Source organism: Oreochromis niloticus, linkage group LG17, assembly GCF_001858045.2.
Source record: "Oreochromis niloticus isolate F11D_XX linkage group LG17, O_niloticus_UMD_NMBU, whole genome shotgun sequence".
NCBI lineage: Eukaryota > Metazoa > Chordata > Actinopteri > Cichliformes > Cichlidae > Oreochromis > Oreochromis niloticus.
This window is the reverse complement of record NC_031981.2, coordinates 31846316-31873008: the sequence shown is the minus strand read 5'-3', so window position 1 is coordinate 31873008 and position 26693 is coordinate 31846316. Positions and strand designations below refer to the sequence as shown.

The window sequence follows — 26693 nt, the reverse complement described above, 5'->3', positions numbered from 1 at the left end:
GATGGAAGTCCTTACCATTATCCTGGCTCGGTCGTATTGCTCTTCTAAAAATGAACATTCTACCCAGGCTACTTTACCCAATACAGATGGTTCCGACCCTTTTCCCACATAAAACTATCCAAACTCTAAATGGCTGGTTTAGCTCCTTTGTTTGGGCAGGGAGGAAACCTCGTCTTAAAATATCCACGTTATGTCTTCCATCCTCAAAAGGGGGCCTTGATTTCCCAGATATAAGGAAGTATCAGCTGAGCACCCATATGCGTATAGCTGCCGACTGGGTACAACAGCCTTCTCCTGTCTGGTTGGATATTGAGAGCTCTATGTCTAACTTCCCTCCGAAAAGTTTGCTTTTTGTGGGGAAATTTAAGACCTTAACGATGCTCTGTAGCAACCCACTCACATTAGCTACTGTAAAGCTTGGCGAATGGTTCAAAAACTAGAAGGAAGGTCTCACTTAACATCTCTTTTCACTCTGGAAAATACAACAATTCTGGTTTCTTATAAAGTGTGAACTGGATAAGATCTTCACCACTGACACTGAATGCAATCCACTGTGCATGCTACTTGGAGTGGCAAATGACAAAATCAGGGGGAAGTTTGGAAAGCAGCTCTATGCACTGTTAACATTCTGTGCAAGGAAATGTGTCCTCTTGAACTGGATCACGGACACGGCCCCATCTAAAACTCAATGGCACCGGACGGTATTGAAATATGTGTCACTAGATTTCTTAACATGCAGGCTACATAGTAGGGACAAAAAGTTTCATAAAATATGGGACCCATTTATGGCGTATGTTGGTTTGGATATTTCTGCTATTTTCTCACGGGCCCTGGTATAATGCAAGCAGATCACTGCTATTTTACATATATGTATTGTTAATCGTATCTCATAATCAAAATGTCTGGATTTCACATTTATTTCTTGGTATTCATGAGCCGGGTTGTTTGTCTGTTTGTTTTGTTTTGTTCTACTATGCTGGTTTTGACTTGTTTAATTTTGGTGTCAGTGTAAAGTTTAAAATTCAATAAACACACAGTTACAAATAATACATGCAATCTGATTTATTTTCTAACCATGATGGAGGTTAGATGTATAGCAATAATTAACAGTATGAATGAGTTTATGTCATGAACCGAAGTTCAGTGCACAAGCTGAACCCAGAAGCAGAGCCAACACACACGCAGGAGTACGAGAAAATAAACTTTATTCTAACTAAAGGTGTCCCGGGAGGGTTAAGGAAAACACACGTGAAACTAGAGAAACCAAGGCACCGGGAGAAGAGTCGCGCAGGAACGCCGAAAACGGGACTGAGGGAGGCTGCAACAGAAAAAAGAGAAGAATTACTGGGATGCGGGGAAAAGCGGCATACGTGAGGGAGAGTTTGAGTCTTACAGTCAAAGCGGGGCCGTGAGAGCCGGAGGGAGGGGTGAAGGTCCGCGGGGAGCTCTAGGGAAGACAAAGTGAGGGATACTGAAGGTGATCAAAAAACTCCAGGCGGGCAGGTGGACAGGCAGGTGGCTCAAAAACACGCCGAGCAGTTATCTGAGTGCACAGGGAGAAATCAGCGCTCATGCAGACAAATGAGGGTTTTCACAATCGCTTCCCTGTAGGCATACGTTACCGCTGTGAGACGATTACGGACTGGCGTGGAGCAGCAGGCTGGGCTGGATCAAGTAGTCCACCTGATAATCGCCTGGGATGAGATGCAGGTGTAGAGTTAACAGCCACGCCCGTGGGCGTGAGCATCGCATCAGCTCCTCGGACGCCGGGCCGCGGACCATGACAGTTTAATGCATCTTTGGTTTTTGTGCAGTGACAGAATGCTTTAACCTTTTAAATACTAGTTAAATCACATAATTTTAATGATTTACATAGGGATAAAAGCATAAAATCCCCATTTTTCTTCCAAATAATACATGCAAACTAATTTATTTCCTAACCATGATGGAGGTTAGATGCATAGCAATAATTAAAAGTATCAATGAGTTTTATGCATCTTTATTTTTTTGTGCAGTGACAGAAAAGCACAAAAAAAAAAAACTCCCTCTCAGCTTGTTCGTGGCCAAAAATGGCCACAACTCGAGGTGCCAACATCCTCTCTAAGTTATCCAAGCTGTATTTGTGCCTATTGTAGTCCAGGATTGCTTCTTGCTTCCAGGCGTCCTCTATTCCACATCACTGACTGCTGGTTCCCTGTGTGTTGCTGTCAAAAGAAGCACATTCCTCCATTACTTTGGCATGTGGGATATTGCTGTGGTAGTTTTGGTGAAGCCAAAGACAGATAACAAAATCTTCCTATGTTGCAACTGGAGGAGCTGGGGAGGAAGCTCTGGGTTGTTTCCCCTGTGCAGTTTTCATCTGAGGAGTACCTCTGCCAAGGTGGCCGAAGTAAAAACGTTGTCCTCTAAGCTCCTCCGTCAGTTGGAGTCTGAACCCCATGCCATTTTTTACTTCCTGAGAACTTCCAGTGTTGTCATCTAACATGCTATGTATTGCTTTATTCTGGTGTAGGCTTACATTTCCACTTCATCTATAATCCTCCAATCCTCACACCTTCGCCTCCCGTGCAGGTCTATAAGGGTGCACAGCAGCTAAAAGATCTCCTTTGTTATAAAAAAAGTCAAAAGTAGATCTCAGGCTGCTAATGCAGGGAACTCCATACAGGGTGACCCCTGGTTTGATACCAGTGGGTACTGGATTGTAGAGCAGTCTCTCTTCAGTAGTGGGACCCACATGGTTTTCCTTTCATGAGGGATCCGCTCAGTCGCCGGCTCCTCGGTCTCAGAAAATGATCCTATGTTCTTTTCCATCAGCTGCTTGGCCTCCACTTCCATGCCCCCCCAACCCCAATCCTCCCCCAAAGAAGAGGATTCAGGCACTAGCTACTACTCATCATCAGTAGTGATGCAGTCAGCCTCTTTGGAGATTGTCCCCTCATCTTCTGGAGAGGAAGTTTCTTCATCTTGCGCAGATGTCTTTTCTTCGAGGGCAGAGGACTGTTTGCTGTCCTCGCTCTTTGACCAGATCATATAGACAGTGCTTGAAGCAGTGATGACCTTCTTGCCATATTGCCAGAATAAATGATCTGGAAACTGTTAGGCTTACTTACAGCAGTAGGAATGTCTGCACCTGCATAAACTCCAGGGGTCCGTTCTTCGTACCTCGCTTACTACATCCAAGATCAAATGACACATCCAAGATCAAATCATTGCGCCAACTTTGAGCTCGCTATTCGGTTCTCCGAACACACCTGTTGTTGACGATTAGTACAGCTGGATGAAGTAATGTGAGATCACTGGGTGGCTTAAAAGGGGCTACGCATCGATAGTAGAAACATTGATCGGCAACCCTTTGATTGGTCGGCGAAGATGTCGAAGGAGCGCGCTCAGTATTTTTCGGCAGCATAGCAAGAACTCTTGATTGAGGGATTTCAGGAGTTTCAGAGTTTAATTCAAACGCAAGGGAACACTGCAAAGGCTGCAAAAGCAAGGAGAGAGGGCTGGCAGAAAGTTGCTGACAAATTAAACTCGTAAGTAATTTATTATATTATATTACATTATATCATATTATATTATATTATATCATATTATATTATATTACATTATATCCTCTTTCACATTAGAGCCACAACAGGACCCACTAGAACATGGGAACAAGTAAAAGTGAAATATAAGAATATTCTACAGAATGGTAATAATTATCACTTATATTGCTTTTACTCTCTTGAAAAGAGACCCTGAAATAATCTGTTTGTTTGTTTATAACAGCAACCAAGAAAAGGGCAGAGCAAATAAAGACAGGTGGTGGTCCTGCACCCCCTCGTCACACCCCGGCAGAGGAGCTGGCCCTAGGGTTGAATGCCACCAGACCCATTGTTGAGGGCATCCCTGGGGGCAGCTCTTCCTTAGACCAGCAGCCGGGGTGCAGTAGCAGCAGCACCTTCATAACTGGTAAATGAGCTCATAATTCTATTTGTACGATGTAAAATATTTGGTTGTTGCCTTAATTAAAATGCTTTTTGTACTGTGACATTTATTGACATTGTGGGGGTTTTTGTGTGTAGTTTTACATAACACTCCATCACTTCTACCTGTTCCCATGCAAGGGGTGAGTGAAGCATGCACAGTAAGTTGGGATATATATATATATATATATATATATATATATATATATACATACATATATATAGAGAGATCTATCTATCTATCTATCTAAATCTTTTTTTTTAATTATTTAGAGCAATAGGCTGTACCACATCCCTTTGTAACACCATTTTGTTTCCATTGCACAGGACAGTGAAGCAACCCTGTCAGATGACTGTGGTTTGGAGGAAGTCCCTGTAAGTACATGCATAATGTGGCCTGAATTTGTATCTACTTATGTATTTCTATGTGTTTCTGACTGCAGTATGATTTGCAGGCAAAGAGGCCGGCAGAGAGGCCTGATACAGAGGTGGGCAGTCTTGTAATTAATTTTACTTCCTATACGACATGTATTGACCGTTAAATGTTGTCTCTACAATTGAAACAGGGTGACATTCGTTTGCTCTATAAGAGAAGTCTCCAGCAAAAAATGGAGTATACTGAGCTAAAGAAACAAAAGCTTCTAGGTGAAATCGAACTTCAAGCTCTGAGGCAAAAAGTTCAACTAGAAATCGAGTTGCTTCAAAAGGAACTTCAGAGTAAGTAAAAAGAGCACTATTGATGACCTTGCGTGATACAGTATATATGATTTTTTTTCCTGGCAAATGATGACTGGCTTTTTTTTGATGAGACTGAAAAAGATGCTCAAATAAATTTCAATGAAAAATATGTTTTGTCATGTTTTTAATATTCGAAATAGTGTTGCACAATTCTGTCCCGTGCAGCTCTGCCACTAGGTTGGTCCAAGTGCACTGGCTGGAGGTCATCATCAGGCTGCACCTCCACCACAGGAGTCCTCTCCTTTCTGATGGTGGCAATGTTGTGCAGTACGGCACATGCAACAATAATGTCACATGCCCTGTCAGGTGCAACCCTCAGACTTTTCAGACACTGAAATCTTCCCTTTATTTGCCCAAAGGTCATTTCAATGCGTGCCCTTGTCCTGGCTAGAGCTGCATTGTAGCGGGTTTGTGGCCCAGGGTTGGGGTCAGGGAACGGTGTCATGAAGTACTGCCTGCATGCATAACCCCTGTCTCCAAGGAGAATCCCATCGTAGGCCCCTGTGTAATGGAGAAATGCTGTTATGTTAGGCCCAAAATAAGTATGAAATATCAAAATAAGTCTCTTTTTCTTACCACGCTCAAATAATGTGCATAACCCTGACTCTCTGAAAATTCTTGAGTCATGCACTGATCCGGGCCATTTAGCTTCCACATTTGTGATATGGCACATAGAGTCACACACCATCTAAGAGATTTCATTATATGTGAACACACTCCTTTTCATTATATATTACCATCCAAAATATTAGTATTACTCACCTGCACATTTATACTGTGAACCCCCTTTCGATTGACAAAATCCCCTTCATTGGGGCCTGGGGGGGCCTTGATCGCAATGTGTGTGCAGCAATGTTCCCTCTAAGCTGCGCACGTGCGCAATTGCGCACTGCTGGCACGGTCTCTGCGCACAGAAAATCTGCGTTGCGCACAAAAACAAATCTAACCTGAATTGAAATTAAAATTAAAACTTTAACAATTCTGTTTTGCAGTGTTAGTCAGTAAGTGACTGGCTGCTCCTGTATGGGATTAGAACGATGCCACCTTATCCTATAGTCCAGCCAATAATGCGATTCACATTCGTATATACGCAGCCAATCAACGTCGTTGACAGGCTATGACAGCGTCCTTATGTGCCGACACCGGTGTTTTAGCTAGCAAAGCGGCGTGGCTGACGTGCAGTGAAGCCACGTTAATGACAACGTGTACAACCATTGGAGATGTGAGCAGGACAGACGGAACAATTGACGGAAAAATTGTGGACTTTATACCAGTTTTTAAATTGTGTTGCTAGGCCACGTAAAACCAGAGTTATGATAAAATATGCAATGTTTGGTTTTCTTCCTGAATACCATCGTTGTTTATATTTACTGCGGGAAGAAATGGTAAAAACGGCGTTTTATAAGGAAAACGCTCGAAAGCCTGTGAGCAAAAACAAAACCAAAAAACCCCCCACCCTTTCCTATTGGTCGAAAAAAGTACCGTGTCGACCAATCAAAAAATGATATGGCAACGTGGCATCTAGTTGTTAAGATACGGGGGGGAAGTTTTAGGAGTGACGGCGGTGTTCTGAGATGTGAGAGATTTGAGACGTTTAGCGCAAATCTTGTGTAGTTAGTGTGTAGTTAGTGTGTAGTTAGTGTGTAGTGTAGTCAATAGTTTTGTTGGTGTGTCAGAACAATGAGGCGGCTGCTGAATGTTACAGGTGTTACAGCAGTGATACATCTCCTGTTGTCAGGCCTGCAGGTATCAGGCTGTTGTTCTCCTTTATCTCATAGTGGACAGAAATTAGTTTTTGGAGTGGCACAAATAATTTGTGTGGCATCAGATTTGATGCAGAACAGCTGATTGTTCTGTAAATAGTTTAGAATGTTTATTTTAAAAAAGGCCTTGGCTGCATTAAAAAAAATAAATAGCTGCAAAAAACTTTGTTGTTTGCCAAACTGAGTTACTTTTTTGAAGTAGTAACTATATAATTAATTGCCCAACATTGGTCATTATATGCTGTATTTGGCAGACAGAGAGTTACAGACTCTCTCCCAGACCACAGACTCATAATACAAGTCAGAGCTTTATGAAAAAAAAGAAAAGAAAGAAACAAAGTTGTGTTTTCAAAATTGGAGTTCAAGTTATTTTTACTTCCAATAGTGTTAACATACTACACAGGTCATGAACAAGATTTTTTAAATTTTCATTGTAAGAGGGCTAAAGCAGTTAATTAAAAGTAGTCTAACATAAATGTAAATGCTCTAATTTGATTATTTTAATAAACCATGTAACTTGGATGAATTAGATGCTGGCGTGACCACAGTGCACACGTCTGATGTCGCTCACAGTGGTCAAAGGGACGCTCAGGGAGTTTGTGTGTTCGCTCAGACACATGAAAAATTAGAGGGAACATTGGTGTGCAGTCTATGGTACCAATCACATTAGGGAAGCCTGCGGACAATCGAGCTATAGTTACAGACATAGGTCATGATTGCATCACATTCATTATCGAATTTAATGTACCTGCAATAGAAAAAAAGCCCTGTTTGACAACCTGTGGTCTTAAGTGGCTTGGAAAAACCACAACCACACCCAGGAAATGCTTGAGTGCCAGGTATACTTTGCGAATGGAACGGCAGACAGCACTTTTGTCAATGTTCTCTGCGTCTCCAACAGCGTACAGAAACGTGCCACTCGCAAAGAAACGCAAGGCAATGCACACAGTTTGTGCAGTTGTTAATGCCCGACTACGGTGAGTGGAACTCTTAACATAGGGATCCAACAAGCTGGTTAAGTAAATAATACCCTCACGGGAAAATCGATATCTCTCTATGAGCACAGTGTCGCGCTGAGCTAAAGGATCCTGTCTATCCCGCAATATACGCTGAATTCTGAAAACTCTCCTTATCAATCTTGCACCTTCCGCAATGGGTTGCTCGCGTACAAACGGACAGGACATGGCTGCGACAGACTTCCCAAATCCACCTTCGCTTTTATAGCCGTGGTCTCTCATCTTGATTACACGAAGTAATTTACTATTACTACTCTAAAATATGAATTACATCTGAAATAATCAAATACATGAAATAGAATGATTAATAGTACATTTCCCTTTTTTAAGGAAATGACCTGTATGTATCTGTATGACATCAATAAAAGAATCAAATACTGCATTATCTTTAGTTACATTGATAATATTTATTTATGGAAAAATAGTGGAGAAATATCGCTGTTGCTTTCGTATAAATGAAGCGGACATACCTGAGTGGCCGCGATCTAATCCTGTTTACATAAAGTAAGCCTGCTCCCAAGCAGGTTTACGCTTACGGATCTGTTGCTATGACAGCAAGTCCAGGATGAGCTTCGGAGAACCGAACGATCCAAGATCACGCGAAATCGTCAACAATCAAATCCGGCTAACTTACTTAGCGAGGTACGAAGAACGGACCCCAGGACACGTTTACAAACAGTGTTTGTTGTCATTTGTGCTGCAGCTGCAGGTTTGACCTTTGCAAAATGTCCTGTGATTGGGTTTTGGGGTTTTTTTTAGAGTTAATATTTTGGGTGTGGTATCTTTTTATGAAAAATACAAGAGTAAAAGTGCTTTTAGCATGTGCTTCAAAGCTAAGTTTGACTGGGAACCTCAAAGCTCGATAGCCTGCATCGACGAAAATTCACTGCAGCCTGTGTAATATTTGATGCGTCATTATTTATTCCAGTCTATCTTGCAAATACATGTTTGTGCTGCAATGTCATGCACAAACACAAAATATTAGATCCTTAAGATCAAACCTGTGTCAAAATTGTTTCATTATTTTGGTCCATTGGAGTGTGGTAAGCCGTCAAAGGCCGCTACTAGAAACTAGGAATATTACATGAAATTGCTTGTTTGGCCAAAACTGGGTAAATGATGTAATTTGGTAAAAAAAACATGAAAAACTACAATTTTCATGTGTTGAGTTTAGAATGAAAGCAATTTTACCTAAATTGCATGATATAGTACTGTCACTAACAAGGAATCAAAAAAGGTGGTTATCATGGGTTTCAATTGGCCAAAAATGGCCACGATAGAGCCAATAGGAACAATTTGGTGTATAGTGAATATAATTGATATTATTAAGGAGGTGATGTTGAATATTTAAAAATCTGGAAAAAAAAAATACACATCTTTGGGAAGTTTCATTCCATTTGCATTAACAGAACAAAAATGGTTGGAAAAAAGAAAAGTGGCCACAAATGGCCAGGATAGAGCCCAGAGAGTTAAGATGTTTGTGATGTAGGTTTCTCAAAAAAATGTGTATTCATATGTATGTAATGAAAAACTTGCTTCCAAAAAGTAAAACTCCCTCAGTCAAGAAAAGAAAAAGAGATCCCTAACTGAAGATTCAGTGTGGTCATATTACATTAGAAAGTTGGGCTGCTGATGTTGTTGATTCGTGCAGTGTGGTATGTATTATTTTAAAGTTTTAGGGAACATTTTGCTGACTTTGTATTTATTCCTATGACAATATTTTTCTGTTGCGGAGGAGCAGAAGTGGTAATTTCTCTTCTTTGCTAACTTGGGTTCTGCCAGCAGTCAAGGCTCGAAACTGCACCTGTGCAGGTGTAATCCTCACAGGGTCAGCAGGCAAACCAGTATTTTAGTCAATATCAGTGGTAAAGATCAACATGGTATTTACATTTCTGGAGTAGATTTAAACGTAATGTGATCCGGCATGTTTTCTACCCTTTAAGGAAAATCAAAACCTGGTAAAGCATAGTATGGTTTTCCAGTCATCTTTTCCTCCCTGCTCTTTCCTTGCCTTCCTCACAACGTAGTTTAAGTAACCAAAATACTTGGTTACTGTACTTAAGTAGAATTTCCAGGTGTCTGTATTTTACTTCAGTGGAGGGTTTTTTTGGGGAATATTTTTACTTTACTCTCTACATTTTTACACACATATCTGTACTTTCTACTTCTTGCATTTTCAAAACAGGCTTGTCACTTTAGGTTTTATGGATTTGAGGGGAGTTGTTATTTCAAGTCATAGCAGGCCTCCAAACTTCAAACTGCTTTGGGGTTCAACAGCAACACATGAAGGCAGTCCTGTTTGTGTAATAATCGCCAGGGGATGATGTGCGCCAAAGTCAGGGGTAGAAGTTTTTTGTTTTTTTTGCATAAAGGGAGTGATCATTTTTAACGTGGCAGGTAATTTCAAATGCAGCGTTTCTATCAGCTCAGCAAACATCAGCAAACACACAAACTGTTGTCGGGAGTGCTGGAATATTATGCTGCTATTATTTGCTGCTATTTTTATGATCATTATTACTATTCCATTAATTATTAATATTGATATTGCATTTAGATGTTTAAACATATTGGCACCCAATTATGCTTTTATTACAGGTCCAAGAAGAACCACTTTAAACTGTTGAGTTGAATCTATAATTTTAAAGGCTTTTGAATGTTTTTATATTCTTACACTGAAGTCTTCAGTGGGTGAGAAACTGAGCTGCAGGGACAGGAAATACACTCTGTGCCAAAATGAGACAGGAAACACTTCTGCAAGGCTTGCTGAAGTGAAACTGAAAGCAGTCTGAGTTGGTTTGTCATTTTATTATGCATTTATATTTTTGATTAAGCTTTGATTAAGCTTTAAGTAGTAGTATTAGATTGAAACATTTGTTTTATATATTTTACATGTAAGTCAAGATTATTACACACATACACACACATAGTTTCAGTTGTGTACGTGCTGGCCTTCTGTCTGGTGGAAAGGTTACAAGGTTTAGCTGATGAAGTGAAGGGTGAAATAAAGGACAGCGCACACACACCCACACACACACACACAGTATTAGACTCATTTATATAGGTAAGAGTTTAATCATGGTTTGCTTGCAACGGCAAAATTGTGCCTGCATGAGTGACAGTTTGTGCAGAACGTGGGCCTGATGTTCCAGAAGATAAGCCTGGGCAGGATGGTGACAGGAAGCACCTGGGTTCGAGCCGAAGACGATGTTCTTTTAAACTGTGTTCAAAGTTAACTGAACGGTTGTGGTTTTGGATTGACGTATGCTGTACTGGATCTGCCTGGCAACAGAAACCCTATAAAGCCTTTGTTCTGACTATTGTAAGACAGTTCAACACTGAATCTGCACAAGTGTTGGACTCCACATGTGTATTCATTAAAATGTCGTCTAATTGCACCCGGAGAATCAGTGGTCATTATTTTTGGTCTTCCTCCTCAATTCTGAACCCTTAACACTGTTTGTGTGCAGTTATTCTCACAGTGTGTTGCTAGCTAAAGCTCCAGCTGCTGTATTTCACAGGAAGAAAATAGAAATAGAAAATAGAAGCTAAATTCACTCAGAGATGGAGAAATATAAGAAAGAGGTCAGGAGAGGAAGAAGAGAGGTTATATTAAAAGGTAATGACTTCTCGGTGGTATTTGATAAACTGAAAATTTAAAGTTTGCGTGTAAGTCCTTATGTTTTTAAATCAGATACTGGCTCTGGCATTATGTTTTTCGTATCACGAAACATGCTGCAAATCAAACTGAGGCAGACTAACTGCTATTTATATAGTGGCTTGCAAAAGTATTTGACCCCCTTGAAACATGAATCAATTTTATTGGAATTCCACGTGAAAGACCAATACAAAGTGGTGTACACGTGAGAAGTGGAACGAAAATCTACATAATTCCAAACATTTTTTACAAATAGATAACTGAAAAGGGGGGTGTGCGTAATTATTCAGCCCCTTGAGTCAATACTTTGTAGAACCACCTTTTGCTGCAGTTACAGCTGCCAGTCTTTTAGGGTATGTCTCTACCAGCTTTGCACATCTAGAGACTGAAATTCTTGCCCATTCTTCTTTGCAAAACAGCTCCAGCTCAGTCAGATTAGATGGACAGCGTTTGTGAACAGCAGTATTCAGATCTTGCCACAGATTCTCAATTGGATTTAGATCTGGACTTTGACTGGGCCATTCTAACACATGGATATGTTTTGTTTTAAACCATTCCATTGTTGCCCTGGCTTTATGTTTAGGGTCGTTGTCCTGCTGGAAGGTGAACCTCCGCCCCAGTCTCAAGTCTTTTGCAGACTCCAAGAGGTTTTCTTCCAAGATTGCCCTGTATTTGGCTCCTTGTGTCCATCCACAGAGAGCAGCAGATCAGCTGATCACAGCCTGTACACTAAGAAAATCTGCTGGAGCTCTCAGTAAAATTTATTTTCAGTCGTGTTTCCCCACACTGAGCCAATTTAGGGTTCCCCTGCCTGCTGAATGCAACTTTAACCCCTGACTGTACTCATTTTCCTGTTTAGATGCAAAGTCATCCTCAACAATGTAGGCAACATAAACTAGACCCATTTACTTTCTTTAAGTGCATTTCAGAGGCTGTACTTTTTAAGAGGCTCTGAAATGTCAACCCGTTCTCACTCCCGAGGCGTAAAATAGTGACGATTTTAAAAGACATGACAGATAACATAATCTGATATTAAGACCAAAACGTATTGTTCCTTAACAAGACTATTTAATCTGGCAAGCATTTGGCATTTGAGAAGGACGTTACTGATGAATGTAAACGTTGAGTAAAGTGGCCTCTAGTGGCTGTCAGTCCCCGTACAGGTAAACAAATGATTTGTTTTAATGAAGACTAAGAGCTTAAAATGTGTGTTTAAAACCAGGGAAACCAATATAAATAGGTCTATGACTTAAAAAATAACCTTTAAAATAACCTTTTCAGAAAAAAACAAAACAAAAAACAAAAAGATCAAAACACTGGCTTCTAATCACTGATGCAACTTAAATGCAAGCTTTGGCATGAATGTAGTTCTACATGACACTAAAATCAAGAGGTTTTATCCTGTGCACAGTGCCACAGCCTCCCAGCACAGTCACATTTGTTACAAGAATAATCTGTGAAAAGCTACATATTATTTTTTACAATTATTGGCTATAATTGTAACCCATTACACTTTAGCACTTAGCCTGGTATAGAAAAATAAAAAACGCGCAAACACACACACACACACACACACTATTATTTATTGATTGATTGATTTTTTATTTTTTCAGTGTTTTGTCAGTTGAAGCCAATTGAAGTCTATCTAATAGTGCCAAGTTGCAACGGACACTTTAAAGCTCTTTATACTGTAAGGTTAAAACCACACAGTATTAAAGAGAAAACCCCAGCAATCAAATGATCTCCTATGAGTAAGCACTAAGGCGACAGTGGGGAGGAAAAACTCACTTTTAACAGAGAGAAACCTCCAGCAGAACCAGACTCATAGGAGCAGCCATCTGCTGCGACTGGCTGGGGGATAATTGTGATGTCATTTTATGCTAAGGATATTGAATTTCATGTGAAAATGTTGCTATAGCAAGTGCTGTTTGTTTGTTAGAATTAGTGATTAAACTAATTGGATCTTTTCATGCCAAAGAATATTACAAGTGCGATTGTAAATAAATGCAACAAAACAATTATAACAATTGCACAACAATGTGTATGTAAGAATCTTCCCAGTGTAGCAATTAGGGATAAAATTTGTCTGTGGGCCCAGGGAAACGTACGCTGAATAATTGCCGAGCACAGATTGAACAATAAGGTAAATAGTGCTCCACAAATAGTAAGGATGGGCATGATGGCGAAAAGTACTCCTTGTCCCAGAGACTCAACTGGAGCTCTAATATATGAATACAAAGCTTAAAAGGTTTCTGTAAACTCTGGAAAAAATACTTACGTTGCTCGTTTGTTCATTCTCTTCAGATCTGTTAATATCTGAAGGTTCTGGAAGGACAACGTTGAGTAAATCAGTGCTTGTAGGAACCTCAGCTGTTTCAGAAGGTGACTGTTCATTTTCATGTGTATCTACAGAAACACTGGTTGTAGAAACCTGTGTTTCACTGGTGGGAGACTGTTCATGTTCAGAGTTGTTCATATGAACACTGGTTGTAGGAACCCCCTTTGAGTCCGCCGTAATAAACTGGTCCATTGAATATCCAAATGTTTCTGAGTCTGGTGACTCTTCATTTTCATGTGTATCTACAGAAACACTGGTTGTTTCTGTAGATACTCTGAAACATCTGCGGTTGTGTAACCTCAGATCTTTCATAGGGCGATTGTACATTGCTTTGCAGACTTTTAAATCTGTATGCAATTGTTTGTTCAATTTTCGTGATCTGAGGTTTAAGCAAAGATATCCAGCTGTGTACATTATCAAGGGCCCACGTGTTTTTAAACGTTCTTGAAGCAATCCAGCTGTTTCACCCTCTGAAACAGCTGAGGCTCCTACAACCTCAGCTGTTTCAGAGAATGACTGCTCATTTCTTCGCTGACTTTCAGGTGTCAAATTGAATCTTTCATCAATTCTTACGTGAATTCTCGGTGTACTAGTTTCTGCTTCCTCTCTTTGAAAGTTCTCTTCAGTTATATTCATGCCTGATGGTTTGGTAAGGAGGATGGTCGACTGTTCATTTTCATTGGTGTTTCCAGAAACACTGGTTGTAGAAACCTCAGCTGTTTCAGAGGTGGGTGACAGTTCACTAGATTCACTCGTGGGTGAGGTAAATGGTGCTCGACCAATTTTAAGGATTTGGCTGGTGACATAAATTACACACACTCAACTGGAGCCATAATAAACGAAGAAAGACCTGAAAAGCTTGTTTGAACTCGGGAAAAAATTGTTTCTCCTTTCTCTCTTTGAAGACTTTCTCTAACAACATTAATTTCATTCTCCTCAGATCCATCAACATCTGAAGGTTCAGAAAGGACAGCATTGACTGAATCAATACTGTCACTCTCATTGGTGAGAGACTTTTCATTTTCATCGATGTTTACAGAAACACTGCTTGTGGGAGCCTCTGTTGTGTCAGAGGTGGGTAACTGTTCATCTCTGGAACCAAAGATCGGTAAAAGGAACCCATCGGGCTCTAAATAACAGCTGTCAAGCTCCTCAAAGCCATCAGTATCTGAAGAAGCTGGCGTCGAATCAATGTCAGCTTTCAACATTGATTCAATATCAAAACCTGACGTTGTTTCAATATTAAAAAAGGGTGCAAGAGTGACGTTAGGTCAACGTCAGATCTCAACGTTGATTCTATGACATTGCCTGATATTGGCTAAACATTGTTTCAATGTTTCCTTGCTACCTGGGTATTAAATATGTGCAAACAGCAGCATGTTTTCAGTCTCTTGCCACATCTGTAAAGACAGTAACATCTTTTTTAAAAGCTTGTACTTCAGTAACTCCTCATTAATCAGGAACTATGGATTAAAGTACTGTAGTGTACTGTAATACTGAAAAAATGTAAGAGAAGAACTTCAGATCCTGAGTGTGTGAGGACAGAAGAATCAGCTTTATTTCAATTTTTAGGGATAAAATTTATATCTGAGCTTGATGGTTCTGTTCTCTTTGTGATTACAGGAGCTGCCCTCAGATTCAGACCTCAGCCCCATCGAGTGACAGCAGACAGATCATCCAACATGTTCACATGTTAACTGCAAAATGAACTGATGAAAACAGTACAAAGGTTAAAATACCACATGTGCTGTAGTGAAAGCTGCAGCTTTATTGATAAAGTTAAAAAAACAAAAGGATTAATCACTCATGTAACTGTGTCACTATATATCAGCATTAACAGGACCTCAGTTTGGTGTTTCACAAAGCTGCTGATCTCAGACCTGCACAGCTTCCGTTTTAAACACTTGATGTACTCAGCTGCATGAAGAGCATATGAGATTTTCTCTAACACAATTAAATAAAACCTGATGAAGGTCAAAGTTCGTCACTTGTATGTTGAACTATAAACTTGTCATCTGGAATTCTTTCACAGTTTTTTGCAGATAGTGTGTTATTTACCATAAAGTGATTCAGTGTTATTCATACCAGAGTAACCAGAGAGGATCATATATTTTTAAATATATAACTTTCTACAGGACTAAATATAAAATCTTTATGTAAAAGTCAGCCAGACACTAGGGGGCGATAGAGACGTTTTGGCTTCATTTTGGGGGATCTTTTTTTTTTTTTTTTTCCTTGAATACGCTTTATTGACAAAGCACAGAATACAAATACAAAAAAATAAGAAGCACAATGTCAGGGGGTTTCTATGGGAAAACAAAACAGTCTAATAAAGAATCACATGATATTGAACAGGGAACATAAGTTTATGGTTTTGACAGCTTTTAAATTTTGAGAATGTTGGATGGTTTTTACATATTGTTTGGTTTCATTTAAAAAGCACTGAAAGGATGGTTTTGCATTAGAAAATTTCGACTTATGTATATGAAATTTCGCTAATAATATCAATAAATTATTCAAATAAAATTCGTTTGCCCTGTGCAAGGGGTAATTAAAGAAACCAAACAATATTTTCTCATAACAAAGAGAGAACTCTCTTTGTGTCTTTTAGACCCCATTCCTACAAAACTGCTCAAAGAAGTCCTGCCATTAATTAATTCTTCGATCTTAAATATGATCAACCTATCTCTAATAATCGGCTATGTACCACAGGCCTTCAAGGTGGCTGTAGTTAAACCTTTACTTAAAAAGCATCTCTAGACCCAGCTGTCTTAGCTAATTATAGGCCAATCTCCAACCTTCCTTTCATATCAAAAATCCTTGAAAGAGTAGTTGTCAAACAGCTAACAGATCATCTGCAGAGGAATGGCTTATTTGAAGCGTTTCAGTCAGGTTTCAGAGCTCATCACAGCACAGAAACAGCTTTAGTGAAGGTTACAAATGATCTTCTTATGGCCTCTGACAGTGGACTCATCTCTGTGCTTGTCCTGCTAGACCTCAGTGCTGCGTTCGGTACTGTTGACCATAATCAGTGGCGGTCCTAGCCTGTTTGGCGCCCTGGGCGAACACTCCCTCTGCCCACCCCCCCCCCCCCCCCCCCCCCCACACACACACACAGACAAAACTTATTAAGGATTGTACATTAACATAAAGCTGTTGTACACACACACACATATGAAGAGAGAGAGAGAGAGTATGCATAGTATGCAAACGGCTACCAAACAGCCATCATAATTCGTCATACGATGAGAACAGGACAAATCAACAATTGACAATGAATAATTAATATTAAAATCTGTAACATAATGTATTGTTTGGAGTTTAGTCTGTTACTGTTGCTATTTTTACCATTTCTTCTTGGAGCAACTGTAAACCACATAATTTCCTTAGGGATTAATAAAGTATTCTGATTCTGATTGTTTCAGGATGACCTGCCATTATCCAATGACACATCTGCTTACCTGTATATTTTGCTCGTTTCTCCTCCTCTTCTTTTCTCTTTTTTCTAAACTGAGGAGCTGATGGCTTTGAACTTTTCTTGTCCATCTTCCATTGGTTTTAATTTTGCACTCCAGTATGAACACCCATCCCCCAACCTGAGGATCACCACAACATGATCTAATACACCTACACCTTAGTTCACAGATTCACTTTGTCTAAGGTGCATTTCTGAGATTTCACACAACCCAGGATTCAAATCATGAATACATAACGGGCTTGGATTTACAACATTATAAATGAAATGTGCTCTATTTGGAAACAGCCGGCCCCCTCCCCTTTGTTGTGTGTGAGACTTTAAGTCATCAAACTGTAAATTTTAAATTATTATTGATCCCTTTAGCCCTAGTCCTAAAGTGTATATTTATTTTCTTACTCTTCTTATATTTATTGTTTGTTTACTTGCACTGCTGTAACTGGAGCCTCGTCGTCTCGTCTCTCTATATACTGGACTGTATGTAGCGCAGATGACAATAAAGTTTACTTTGACTTCAGCAGCAGGCACACCGAGGGCTCTCGCGCTCACTTTTCGTGTATAGAATTTCGAAAAAACATCGGTGCAAATGATAAGTCTGTATAATAATGTCTGGTGTTTTCGTGTTTGTTGGTTTGTTTTTATTTTGTTTTATTTTGCGAGTTGGTTATTAGATGCTGCTCCAGCCAGCCAGAGAATCCCCCGCCGCCCCGCCCTCTCCTCCCTGTGCCGCAAGCAGCAGGCGCACCTCGCAAACGAACGGCGCCCTTACTCCCAGCAAATGGGCGATAGAAAACCCATCGGTGCCTACGACATTCCCAATATGCGCTGGCTGACGTCGGAGCAGCATGAGTACGAGCTTCTTTTTTTTTTTTTTTTCCGATGCCCGTGATGCCGCCCCCACCACGATGCCGCCCCGGGCAACCGCCCGTGTCGCCCGTATCTAAAACCGCTACTGACCATAATATCCTATTAGAGCGATTAGAACATGCTGTAGGTATTACAGGTACTGCACTGCAGTGGTTTGTATCATATCTATCTAATAGACTCCAATTTGTACATGTAAATGGAGAGTCCTCTTCACACACTAAGGTCAATTATGGTGTTCCACAGGGTTCAGTGCTAGGACCAATTCTATTTACATTATACATGCTTCCCTTAGGCAGCATCATTAGAAGACATAGCATAAATTTTCACTGCTATGCAGATGACACGCAGCTCTATCTATCCATGAAGCCAGGTATCACAGACCAATTAGTTAAACTGCAGGAATGTCTTAAAGACATAAAGACCTGGATGGCCGCTAACTTTCTGCTTCTTAATTCAGATAAAACTGAGGTTATTGTACTCGGCCCTGAAAATCTTAGAAATATGGTATCTAAGCAGATTCTTACTCTGGATGGCATTACCTTGGCCTCCAGTAATGCTGTGAGGAACCTTGGAGTCATTTTTGACCAGGACATGTCCTTCAATGCACATATTAAACAAATACAAATCACGTAAGAAACTATCTCTACTTTCAAGATTAGGCTTAAAACTTTCCTTTTTGCTAAAGCATATAGTTAGGGCTGGACCAGGTGACCCTGAATCCTCCCTTAGTTATGCTGCAATAGACGTGGGCTGGCGGGGATTCCCATGATGCATTGAGTTTTTCCCTTCCAGTCACCTTTCTCACTCACTATGTGTTAATAGACCTCTCTGCATCGAATCATATCTGTTATTAATCTCTGTCTCTCTTCCACAGCATGTCTTTTATCCTGTCTTCCCTCTCTCACCCCAACCGGTCGCAGCAGATGGCTGCCCCTCCCTGAGCCTGGTTCTGCTGGAGGTTTCTTCCTGTTAAAAGGGAGTTTTTCCTTCCCACTGTCGCCAAAGTGCTTGCTCATAGGGGGTCATATGATTGTTGGGTTTTTCTCTGTATTTATTATTGTGCTATCTACTGTACAATATAAAGCGCCTTGAGGCGACTTTTGTTGTGATTTGGCGCTATATAAATAAAATTGAATTGAATTGAATTGAATATGTAAGACTGCTTTCTTCCATTTGCACAACATCTCTAAAATTAGAAATATCCTGTCTCAGAGTGATGCTGAAAAACTAGTTCATGCATTTATTACTTCCAGGCTGGACTACTGTAATTCTTTATTATCAGGATGTCCTAAAAACTCGCTGAAAAGCCTTCAGCTGATCCAAAATGCTGCAGCAAGGGTACTGACAGGGACTAGAAAAAGAGAGCATTTTTCTCCTGTTTTGGCTTCGCTTCATTGGCTTCCTGTTAAATCCAGAATTGAATTCAAAATCCTGCTCCTCACATACAAGGTCTTAAATAATGAGGCCCCATCTTATCTTTATGACCTTGTAGTACCATATCACCCTATTAGAGCACTTCGCTCTCGCACTGCAGGCTTACTTGTTGTTCCTAGAGTATTTAAAAGTAGAATGGGAGGCAGAGCCTTCAGTTTTCAGGCCCCTCTTCTGTGGAACCAGCTTCCAGTTTGGATTCGGGAGACAGACACTATCTCTACTTTCAAGATTAGGCTTAAAACTTTCCTTTTTGCTAAAGCATATAGTTAGGGCTGGACCAGGTGACCCTGAATCCTCCCTTAGTTATGCTGCAATAGACGTAGGCTGGCGGGGATTCCCATGATGCATTGAGTTTTTCCCTTCCAGTCACCTTTCTCACTCACTATGTGTTAATAGACCTCTCTGCATCGAATCATATCTGTTATTAATCTCTGTCTCTCTTCTACAGCATGTCTTTCATCCTGTTTTCCTTCTTTCACCCCAACCGGTCGCAGCAGATGGCCGCCCCTCCTTGAGCCTGGTTCTGCCGGAGGTTTCTTCCTGTTAAAAGGGAGTTTTTCCTTCCCACTGTCGCCAAAGTGCTTGCTCATAGGGGGTCATATGATAGTTGGGTTTTTCTCTGTATTTATTATTGTGCTATCTACTGTACAATATAAAGCCCCTTGAGGCGACTTTTGTTGTGATTTGGAGCTATATAAATAAAATTGAATTGAATTGAAACTCAGAAAAGATTAAGGCAGGGGTCGGCAACCCGCGGCTCCGGAGCCGCATGCGGCTCTTTAGTCCTTATAGTGCGGCTCCGCATGGTTTGGGAAAATAAATTAGAAGTATTTCGCTGAAGTGTATTTTATTTATGTTAGTTCTTTTAAACTTGTAGTTCTAAATTGGAAAATTATTGTGATATTGAAATATAAATATAAAATTATATTCTATTATTTTTTCCTCGCTCAATATAAGCGTCACACTCGCGGAAGCCGGTATTCCCGCCGAAACACCGTGCATTTATCGAGACTTTCAACCCCAGGTAGGCCAATTATGGATCTTCGGATCCACATTATGTCAGCAGCTCCACCGTGAACTATGTTAAAGACAAACACTGCTCACGCCTCACAGACGACAGATGACAGCTTACAGTCCTGCGTAAACTGACTTCGCAGAGCACCGATTAGCAGACGCTGTGCGCAGAGGTTCAGGATCAGAAGTCCCATTGTAAACACATCACGGCAGACCCGACGATGTTTGCATGAACGCGCTTTTCAGCATCTCTTTATTGACCACTTTTCACACACAGTTGCTGTACGCATACAGCCGGCTGTAGCTTCGCAGTTCACAGCCCGACACACACCACCAACAACAGCAGAGAGCACAGACTTTAAGGCGGCGAGGCGTGATTGCGGGTGCCGCTCAGGTGCGTCCGCCTCCCCTGCAGCGGCGCTGCAGACCACGCCCCCGCCGCACGCATTAACCAGGTAAAATACATATTTAGGCAGAATTTTGCAAATATCTATTTTTCATTTTTCAGCAGCATAGAGCTTTTTTTACCAATTATTTTTTAAAAGTCAGGTCAAGGCTCCAAAAGCCCAAAGGAGATATAAGGGTGGCGGCTCACAACAGTTTTTGTTTGCTACATGGATCATTTTAGTTCAGCTGGGTGTCTTTGCTTTTGTTATATTTCTTTAAGAGTTCAAAATGTGTTGATTACATAAATAAAATGTAATTTTCTCTGTACCACTTCATGGATTTCATAAGCAGCACACCTTAGTTGTTCACACAAAGGTAGAAAACAATATATACAGTGTTATCTTCATTTTAGATGTCAAAAAGTATTTGCGGCTCCCAGTGTTTTCTTTTGTGTGGAAACCGGGTCCAAGTGGCTCTTTGGGTGTAAAAGGTTGCAGACCCCTGGCATAGTGTATAGATGTGAATGTAACCGTACAGTGCACATCAGACATCAAACAATAAATTCATACTGGGTTACAGCACCATGCAAGTCGCAAATGTGCTACAAACTAACTCCGTTTCCCCACAATCTTACCTCGAGAGCGGATACACGATGTCTTTTCCCGGTTGCCATTCTCCGATAACAACTGGTTAATATTAATGTTAGCTTAATGGCTAGAACTGACGTTCAGGGGACATTGAACGTGAACGTTGTAAACGTTCTGGGAAGAATGACACTCAGACGCACGCCTACTGTGACGTCCAGCACGTTTTCCTTTGAAGTGTTAGATCAAAAGCATCCGAGCTATTAAATACCCTTCAAATAACACAACCACTCCACCAACCGCACCTAGTGTTGAAAATTTAATTTATTGATTCAATTGGCTTCTAAGAATCGCCAACCCAAACTGTCTGTAAAAATGTGGCGCTCAGTATTCAGCCGCACAGCTTCTTCAGATACTGATGGCTTTGAGGAGCTTGACAGCTGTTATTTAGAGCCTGACGGGTTCCTTTTACCGATCTTTGGTTCTAGAGATGAACAGTTACCCACCTCTGAAACAACAGAGGTTCCCACAAGTGGTGTTTCTGTAAACTTAGATGAAAATGAAAAGTCTCTCACCAATGAGACTGACAGTATTGATTCAGTCAACGCTGTCCTTCCTGAACCCTCAGATGTTGATGGCTTTGAGGAGCTTGACAGCTGTTATTTAGAGCCTGACGGGTTCCTTTTACCGATCGTTGGTTCCAGAGATGAACAGTTAGCCACCTCTGAAACAACAGAGGTTCCCACAAGCAGTGTCTCTGCAAACATCGATGAAAATGAAAAGTCTCTCACCAATGAGAGTGACAGTATTGATTCAGTCAATGCTGTCCTTCCTGAACCTTCAGATGTTGATGGATCTGAGGAGAATGAAATTAATGTTGTTAGAGAAAGGCTTCAAAGAGAGGAAGGAGAAACAATATTTTCCAGAGTTCAAACAAGCTTTTCAGGTCTTTCTTCCTTTATTATGGCTCCAGTTGAGTGTGTGGGCCGAGGAGTAATTTATGTCACCAGCCAAATCATTAATATTGGTCGAGCACCATTTACCTCAGCGATGAGTGAATCTAGTGAACTGTCACCCACCTCTGAAACAGCTGAGGTTTCTACAACCAGTGTTTCTGCAAACACCAATGAAAATGAACAGTCGACCATCCTCCTTACCAAACCATCAGGCATGAATATAGCTGAAGAGAATTTTCAAAGAGAGGAAGCAGAAACCTGTACACAGAGAATTCACGTAAGAATTGATGAAAGATTCAATTTGACACCTGAAAGTCAGCAAAGAAATGAGCAGTCATTCTCTGAAACAGCTGAGGCTCCTACAACCTCAGCTGTTTCAGAGGGTGAAACAGCTGGATTGCTTCAAGAACGTTTAAAGACACGTAGGTCCTTGATAATGTACACAGCTGGGTATCTTTGCTTAAACCTCAGATCACGAAAATTGAACAAACGGTTGTATACAGATTTAAAAGTCTGCAAAGCAATGTACAATCGCCCTATGAAAGATCTGAGGTTACACAACCGCAGATGTTTCAGAGTATCTGCAGAAACACCCAGTGTTTCTGTAGATACACATGAAAATGAAGAGTCACCCAACTCAGAAACATTTGGATATTCATGGGATGAGTTTATTACGCCCGACTCAAGGGAGGTTCCTACAACCAGTGTTCATATGAACAACTCTGAACATGAACAGTCTCCCACCAGTGAAACACAGGTTTCTACAACCAGTGTTTCGGTAAATACACATGAAAATGAACAGTCACATTCTGAAACAGCTGAGGTTCCTACAAGCACTGATTTACTCAACGTTGTCCTTCCAGAACCTTCAGATATTAACAGATCTGAAGAGAATGAACAAACGAGCAACGTAAGTATTTTTTCCAGAGTTTACAGAAACCTTTTAAGCTTTGTATTCTAATATTAGAGCTCCAGTTGAGTCTCTGGGACAAGGAGTACTTTTCGCCATCATGCCCATCCTCACTATTTGTGGAGCACTATTTACCTTATTGTTCAATCTGTGCTCGGCAATTATTCAGCATACGTTTCAACATCAACATCTCTTTATCTCAGTCGGTGATCCCCACATGCTTCAAGGAGTCCATCATTGTTCCTGTCCCGAAGAAACCCCACCCTGCTTCTCTCAATGACTATCGCCCTGTAGCCCTCACCTCAGTAGTGATGAAGTGCTTTGAACGCCTGGTCAGAGACTTCATCATTTCTTCACTACCAGACACACTGGACCCACTACAGTTCGCTTACCGTCCAAATCGTTCCACAGACGATGCCATCTCTCATCTCCTCCACACATCACTCACTCACCTGGACACTAGAAGGGGGAATTATGTTAAAATGCTCTTCATCGACTACAGCTCTGCATTTAATACCATAATTCCCTCCACACTCACCACCAAACTGGAGCACCTGGGACTCAGCTCATCTATGTGTCAGTGGATCTCCAACTTCCTAACTGGCAGACCACAGGCAGTAAGGATGGGCGGACATGTCTCAGCCTCCACCACTCTCAGCACTGGAGCCCCCCAGGGGTGTGTTCTGAGCCCCCTGCTGTACTCTTTGTACACATATGACTGTGTGGCCACTACCAGCTCCACCACCATCATCAAGTTTGCTGACGACACCGTCGTGGTGGGCCTTATCTCTGATAACAACGAGACGGCCTACTTGAAGGAGGTTAGGAATCTGGAGACCTGGTGCCAGAGGAACAACCTCCTTCTAAACGTCAGTAAAACAAAGGAGTTGATAGTGGACTTCAGTACTAAGCAGGAGAGGAACTACCAGACCCCCGTCATCAACGAGTGCCCAGTGGAGAGAGTGGACAGCTTCAAATACCTCGGAGTTCACATCACGCAGGACCTGTCATGGTCCTGTCACATCAACACCATAGTGAAAAAGGCCCGACAGCGTCTCTACCACCTCAGACGCTTGAGAGACTTCCGACTGCCCTCCAAGGTGCTCAGGAACTTTTACACGTGCACCATAGAGAGCATCCTGACGGGAAACATCTTAACCTGGTTCGGGAACAGCACCATGCAGGACAGACGAGCTCTACAGAGGGTTGTGCGATCAGCTGAGCGCACCATCCGCTCCGAGCTCCCTGACCTGCACTCAATCTACAGCAGGCGGTGCTGGACCAAGGCCAGGAAGATCGTGAAGGACCTCAGCCATCCCAACAACGGACTGTTCTCTCTGTTGAGGTCAGGAAAGCGATTCCGCTCCCTGAAGACCAACACAGAGAGACTGAGGAGGAGCTTCTTCCCGCAGGCGATACGGTCTCTCAATCATCACACCACCACATAGAACGGACCCACATATATGGTTCTTACACACACACACTGGACAGTCTGGACTTTGTTTACACTTAATCACTTTAAGCATATTTGCACTGCACAAGACACCTACAATGTGGTTTGCACAACACTGGACATTATATTTCTCCATTTCCATTTAATACTTGTAAAATGCTGCTGTTATTGTATATATATTTATATTTCTTCATACATTCTTATATATTTCTATACTGTGTATTGTGTATTTTGCTGTACAGTTATTTTATTTTAAACTTTAATTCATATATATTTTATCTTATTCCTTCCCAGCTAAATTTACCCTTCATTCTAATTTGTGTTGTACAGTTATTTTATTTTCAACAAATTCATATATATATTTTATTTTATTCCTTCCTAGTTAAATTTACCCTTTTTAATTTTCATATTTATTTCCTATCTTATTCATAGCCTTTTCTTTTTTCCTTAGGTCACGAGCAGTTGTGTAAGCATTTCACTGCATATCGTACTGTGTATGACTGTGTATGTGACAAATAAAATTTGAATTTGAATTTGTAATTTGTTTCCCTGGGCCCACAGACGAATTTCATCCCTAATTGCTACACTGGGAAGATTCTTACGTATACATTGTTGTGCAATTGTTATAATTGTTTTGTTGCATTTATTTACAATCGCACTTGTAATATTCTTTGGCATGAAAAGATCCAATTAGTTTAATCACTAATTCTAACAAACAAACAGCACTTGCTATAGCAACATTTTCACATGAAATTCAATATCCTTAGCATAAAATGACATCACAATTATCCCCCAGCCAGTCGCAGCAGATGGCTGCTCCTATGAGTCTGGTTCTGCTGGAGGTTTCTCTCTGTTAAAAGTGAGTTTTTCCTCCCCACTGTCGCCTTAGTGCTTACTCATAGGAGATCATTTGATTGCTGGGGTTTTCTCTTTAATACTGTGTGGTTTTAACCTTACAGTATAAAGAGCTTTAAAGTGTCCATTGCAACTTGGCACTATTAGATAGACTTCAATTGGCTTCAACTGACAAAACACTGAAAAAATAAAAAAATCAATCAATCAATCAATAATGGTGTGTGTGTACATTTTTTATTTTTCTATACCAGGCTAAGTGCTAAAGTGTAATGGGTTACAATTATAGCCAATAATTGTAAAAAATAATATGTAGCTTTTCACAGATTATTCTTGTAACAAATGTGACTGTGCTGGGTGGCTGTGGCACTGTGCACAGGATAAAACCTCTTGATTTTAGTGTCATGTAGAACTACATTCAGGCCAAAGCTTGCATTTAAGTAACATCAGTGATTAGAAGCCAGTGTTTTGATTTTTTTTTTTAGTCTTTCTGATAAGGTTATTTTAAAGGTTATTTTTAAGTCATAGACCTATTTATATTGGTTTCCCTGGTTTTAAACACACATTTTAAGCTCTTAGTCTTCATTAAAACAAATCATTTGTTTACCTGTACGGGGACTGACAGCCACTAGAGGCCACTTTACTCAACGTTTACATTCATCAGTAACGTCCTTCTCAAATGCCAAATGCTTGCTGTGTCTCACAAACTCTGTGACTTTTCTCTGCTCCACTTCAGCAGCATCAGGTAATGTTCATATATTGATTAATGGTTTTCTTCAGTGTTTCTTTTACTGCAAAAATTTTTTAAGGTTATCTGCTATAAAAAGCCAGGCCAGGAAAATCTCCTTCATGTTTTCTGTGTTTTATCCTCAGTTACTTTGACATAAAGACATCTGCTGTGATGCTTACACCAGGCTTAAAAGCTGTTATTACAATAAAAGACCCTGACATCACTTTATGATGTAAAAATTTTAATTGTTACTAACTCAAAAAAAGATTCCTAATGTGTGACTATGAAATTTATAAGTCGCTACAGAGAGACAAAATTAGAACTTAGTAAAATTGTTCTAATACAGTCCTTTATTAATACTAATCTTAGAAAAAAAACAAGACAACGTTTAAGTACAACTTGATGTTAAGTACATGTAATTTTGGTGCTAGTTAAGCAGTATAGCCACACAATGCTTTCAAAGTCAAAATTTCAGCTAGCTTAGCCTTGACTGAGTGCTAGGAAAACGTTCACCAGGACTTGTGACATATCACAAGTCCTGGTGAACGTTTTCATA

General features: G+C 40.6%; 1 protein-coding gene and 2 long non-coding RNA genes across 3 annotated transcripts; 1 reads left to right on the top strand and 2 right to left on the bottom strand.

The window, feature by feature from the left end:
* Positions 1–1122: 1122 nt before the first annotated feature.
* On the bottom strand, positions 1123–1783 carry LOC106098761 (uncharacterized). The gene is made up of 3 exons (XR_001225051.3): positions 1623–1783; positions 1394–1543; positions 1123–1318 (listed from the first exon to the last, which is right to left on the bottom strand). It is a non-coding gene; the product is annotated as an uncharacterized LOC106098761 (long non-coding RNA).
* Positions 1784–3490: 1707 nt separating this feature from the next.
* Positions 3491–4632, top strand: LOC109195139 (uncharacterized). The gene is made up of 4 exons (XR_002056826.2): positions 3491–3530; positions 4293–4340; positions 4421–4453; positions 4532–4632. It is a non-coding gene; the product is annotated as an uncharacterized LOC109195139 (long non-coding RNA).
* Positions 4633–4801: 169 nt separating this feature from the next.
* Positions 4802–5545, bottom strand: LOC109195079 (putative nuclease HARBI1). Its single transcript, XM_019346514.2, has 3 exons — positions 5466–5545; positions 5280–5391; positions 4802–5204 (listed from the first exon to the last, which is right to left on the bottom strand). Exons 2-3 carry the CDS (start codon positions 5389–5391, stop codon positions 4828–4830), a joined length of 489 nt encoding a protein of 162 aa, XP_019202059.1. The 5' UTR covers positions 5466–5545; the 3' UTR covers positions 4802–4827.
* Positions 5546–26693: the final 21148 nt, after the last annotated feature.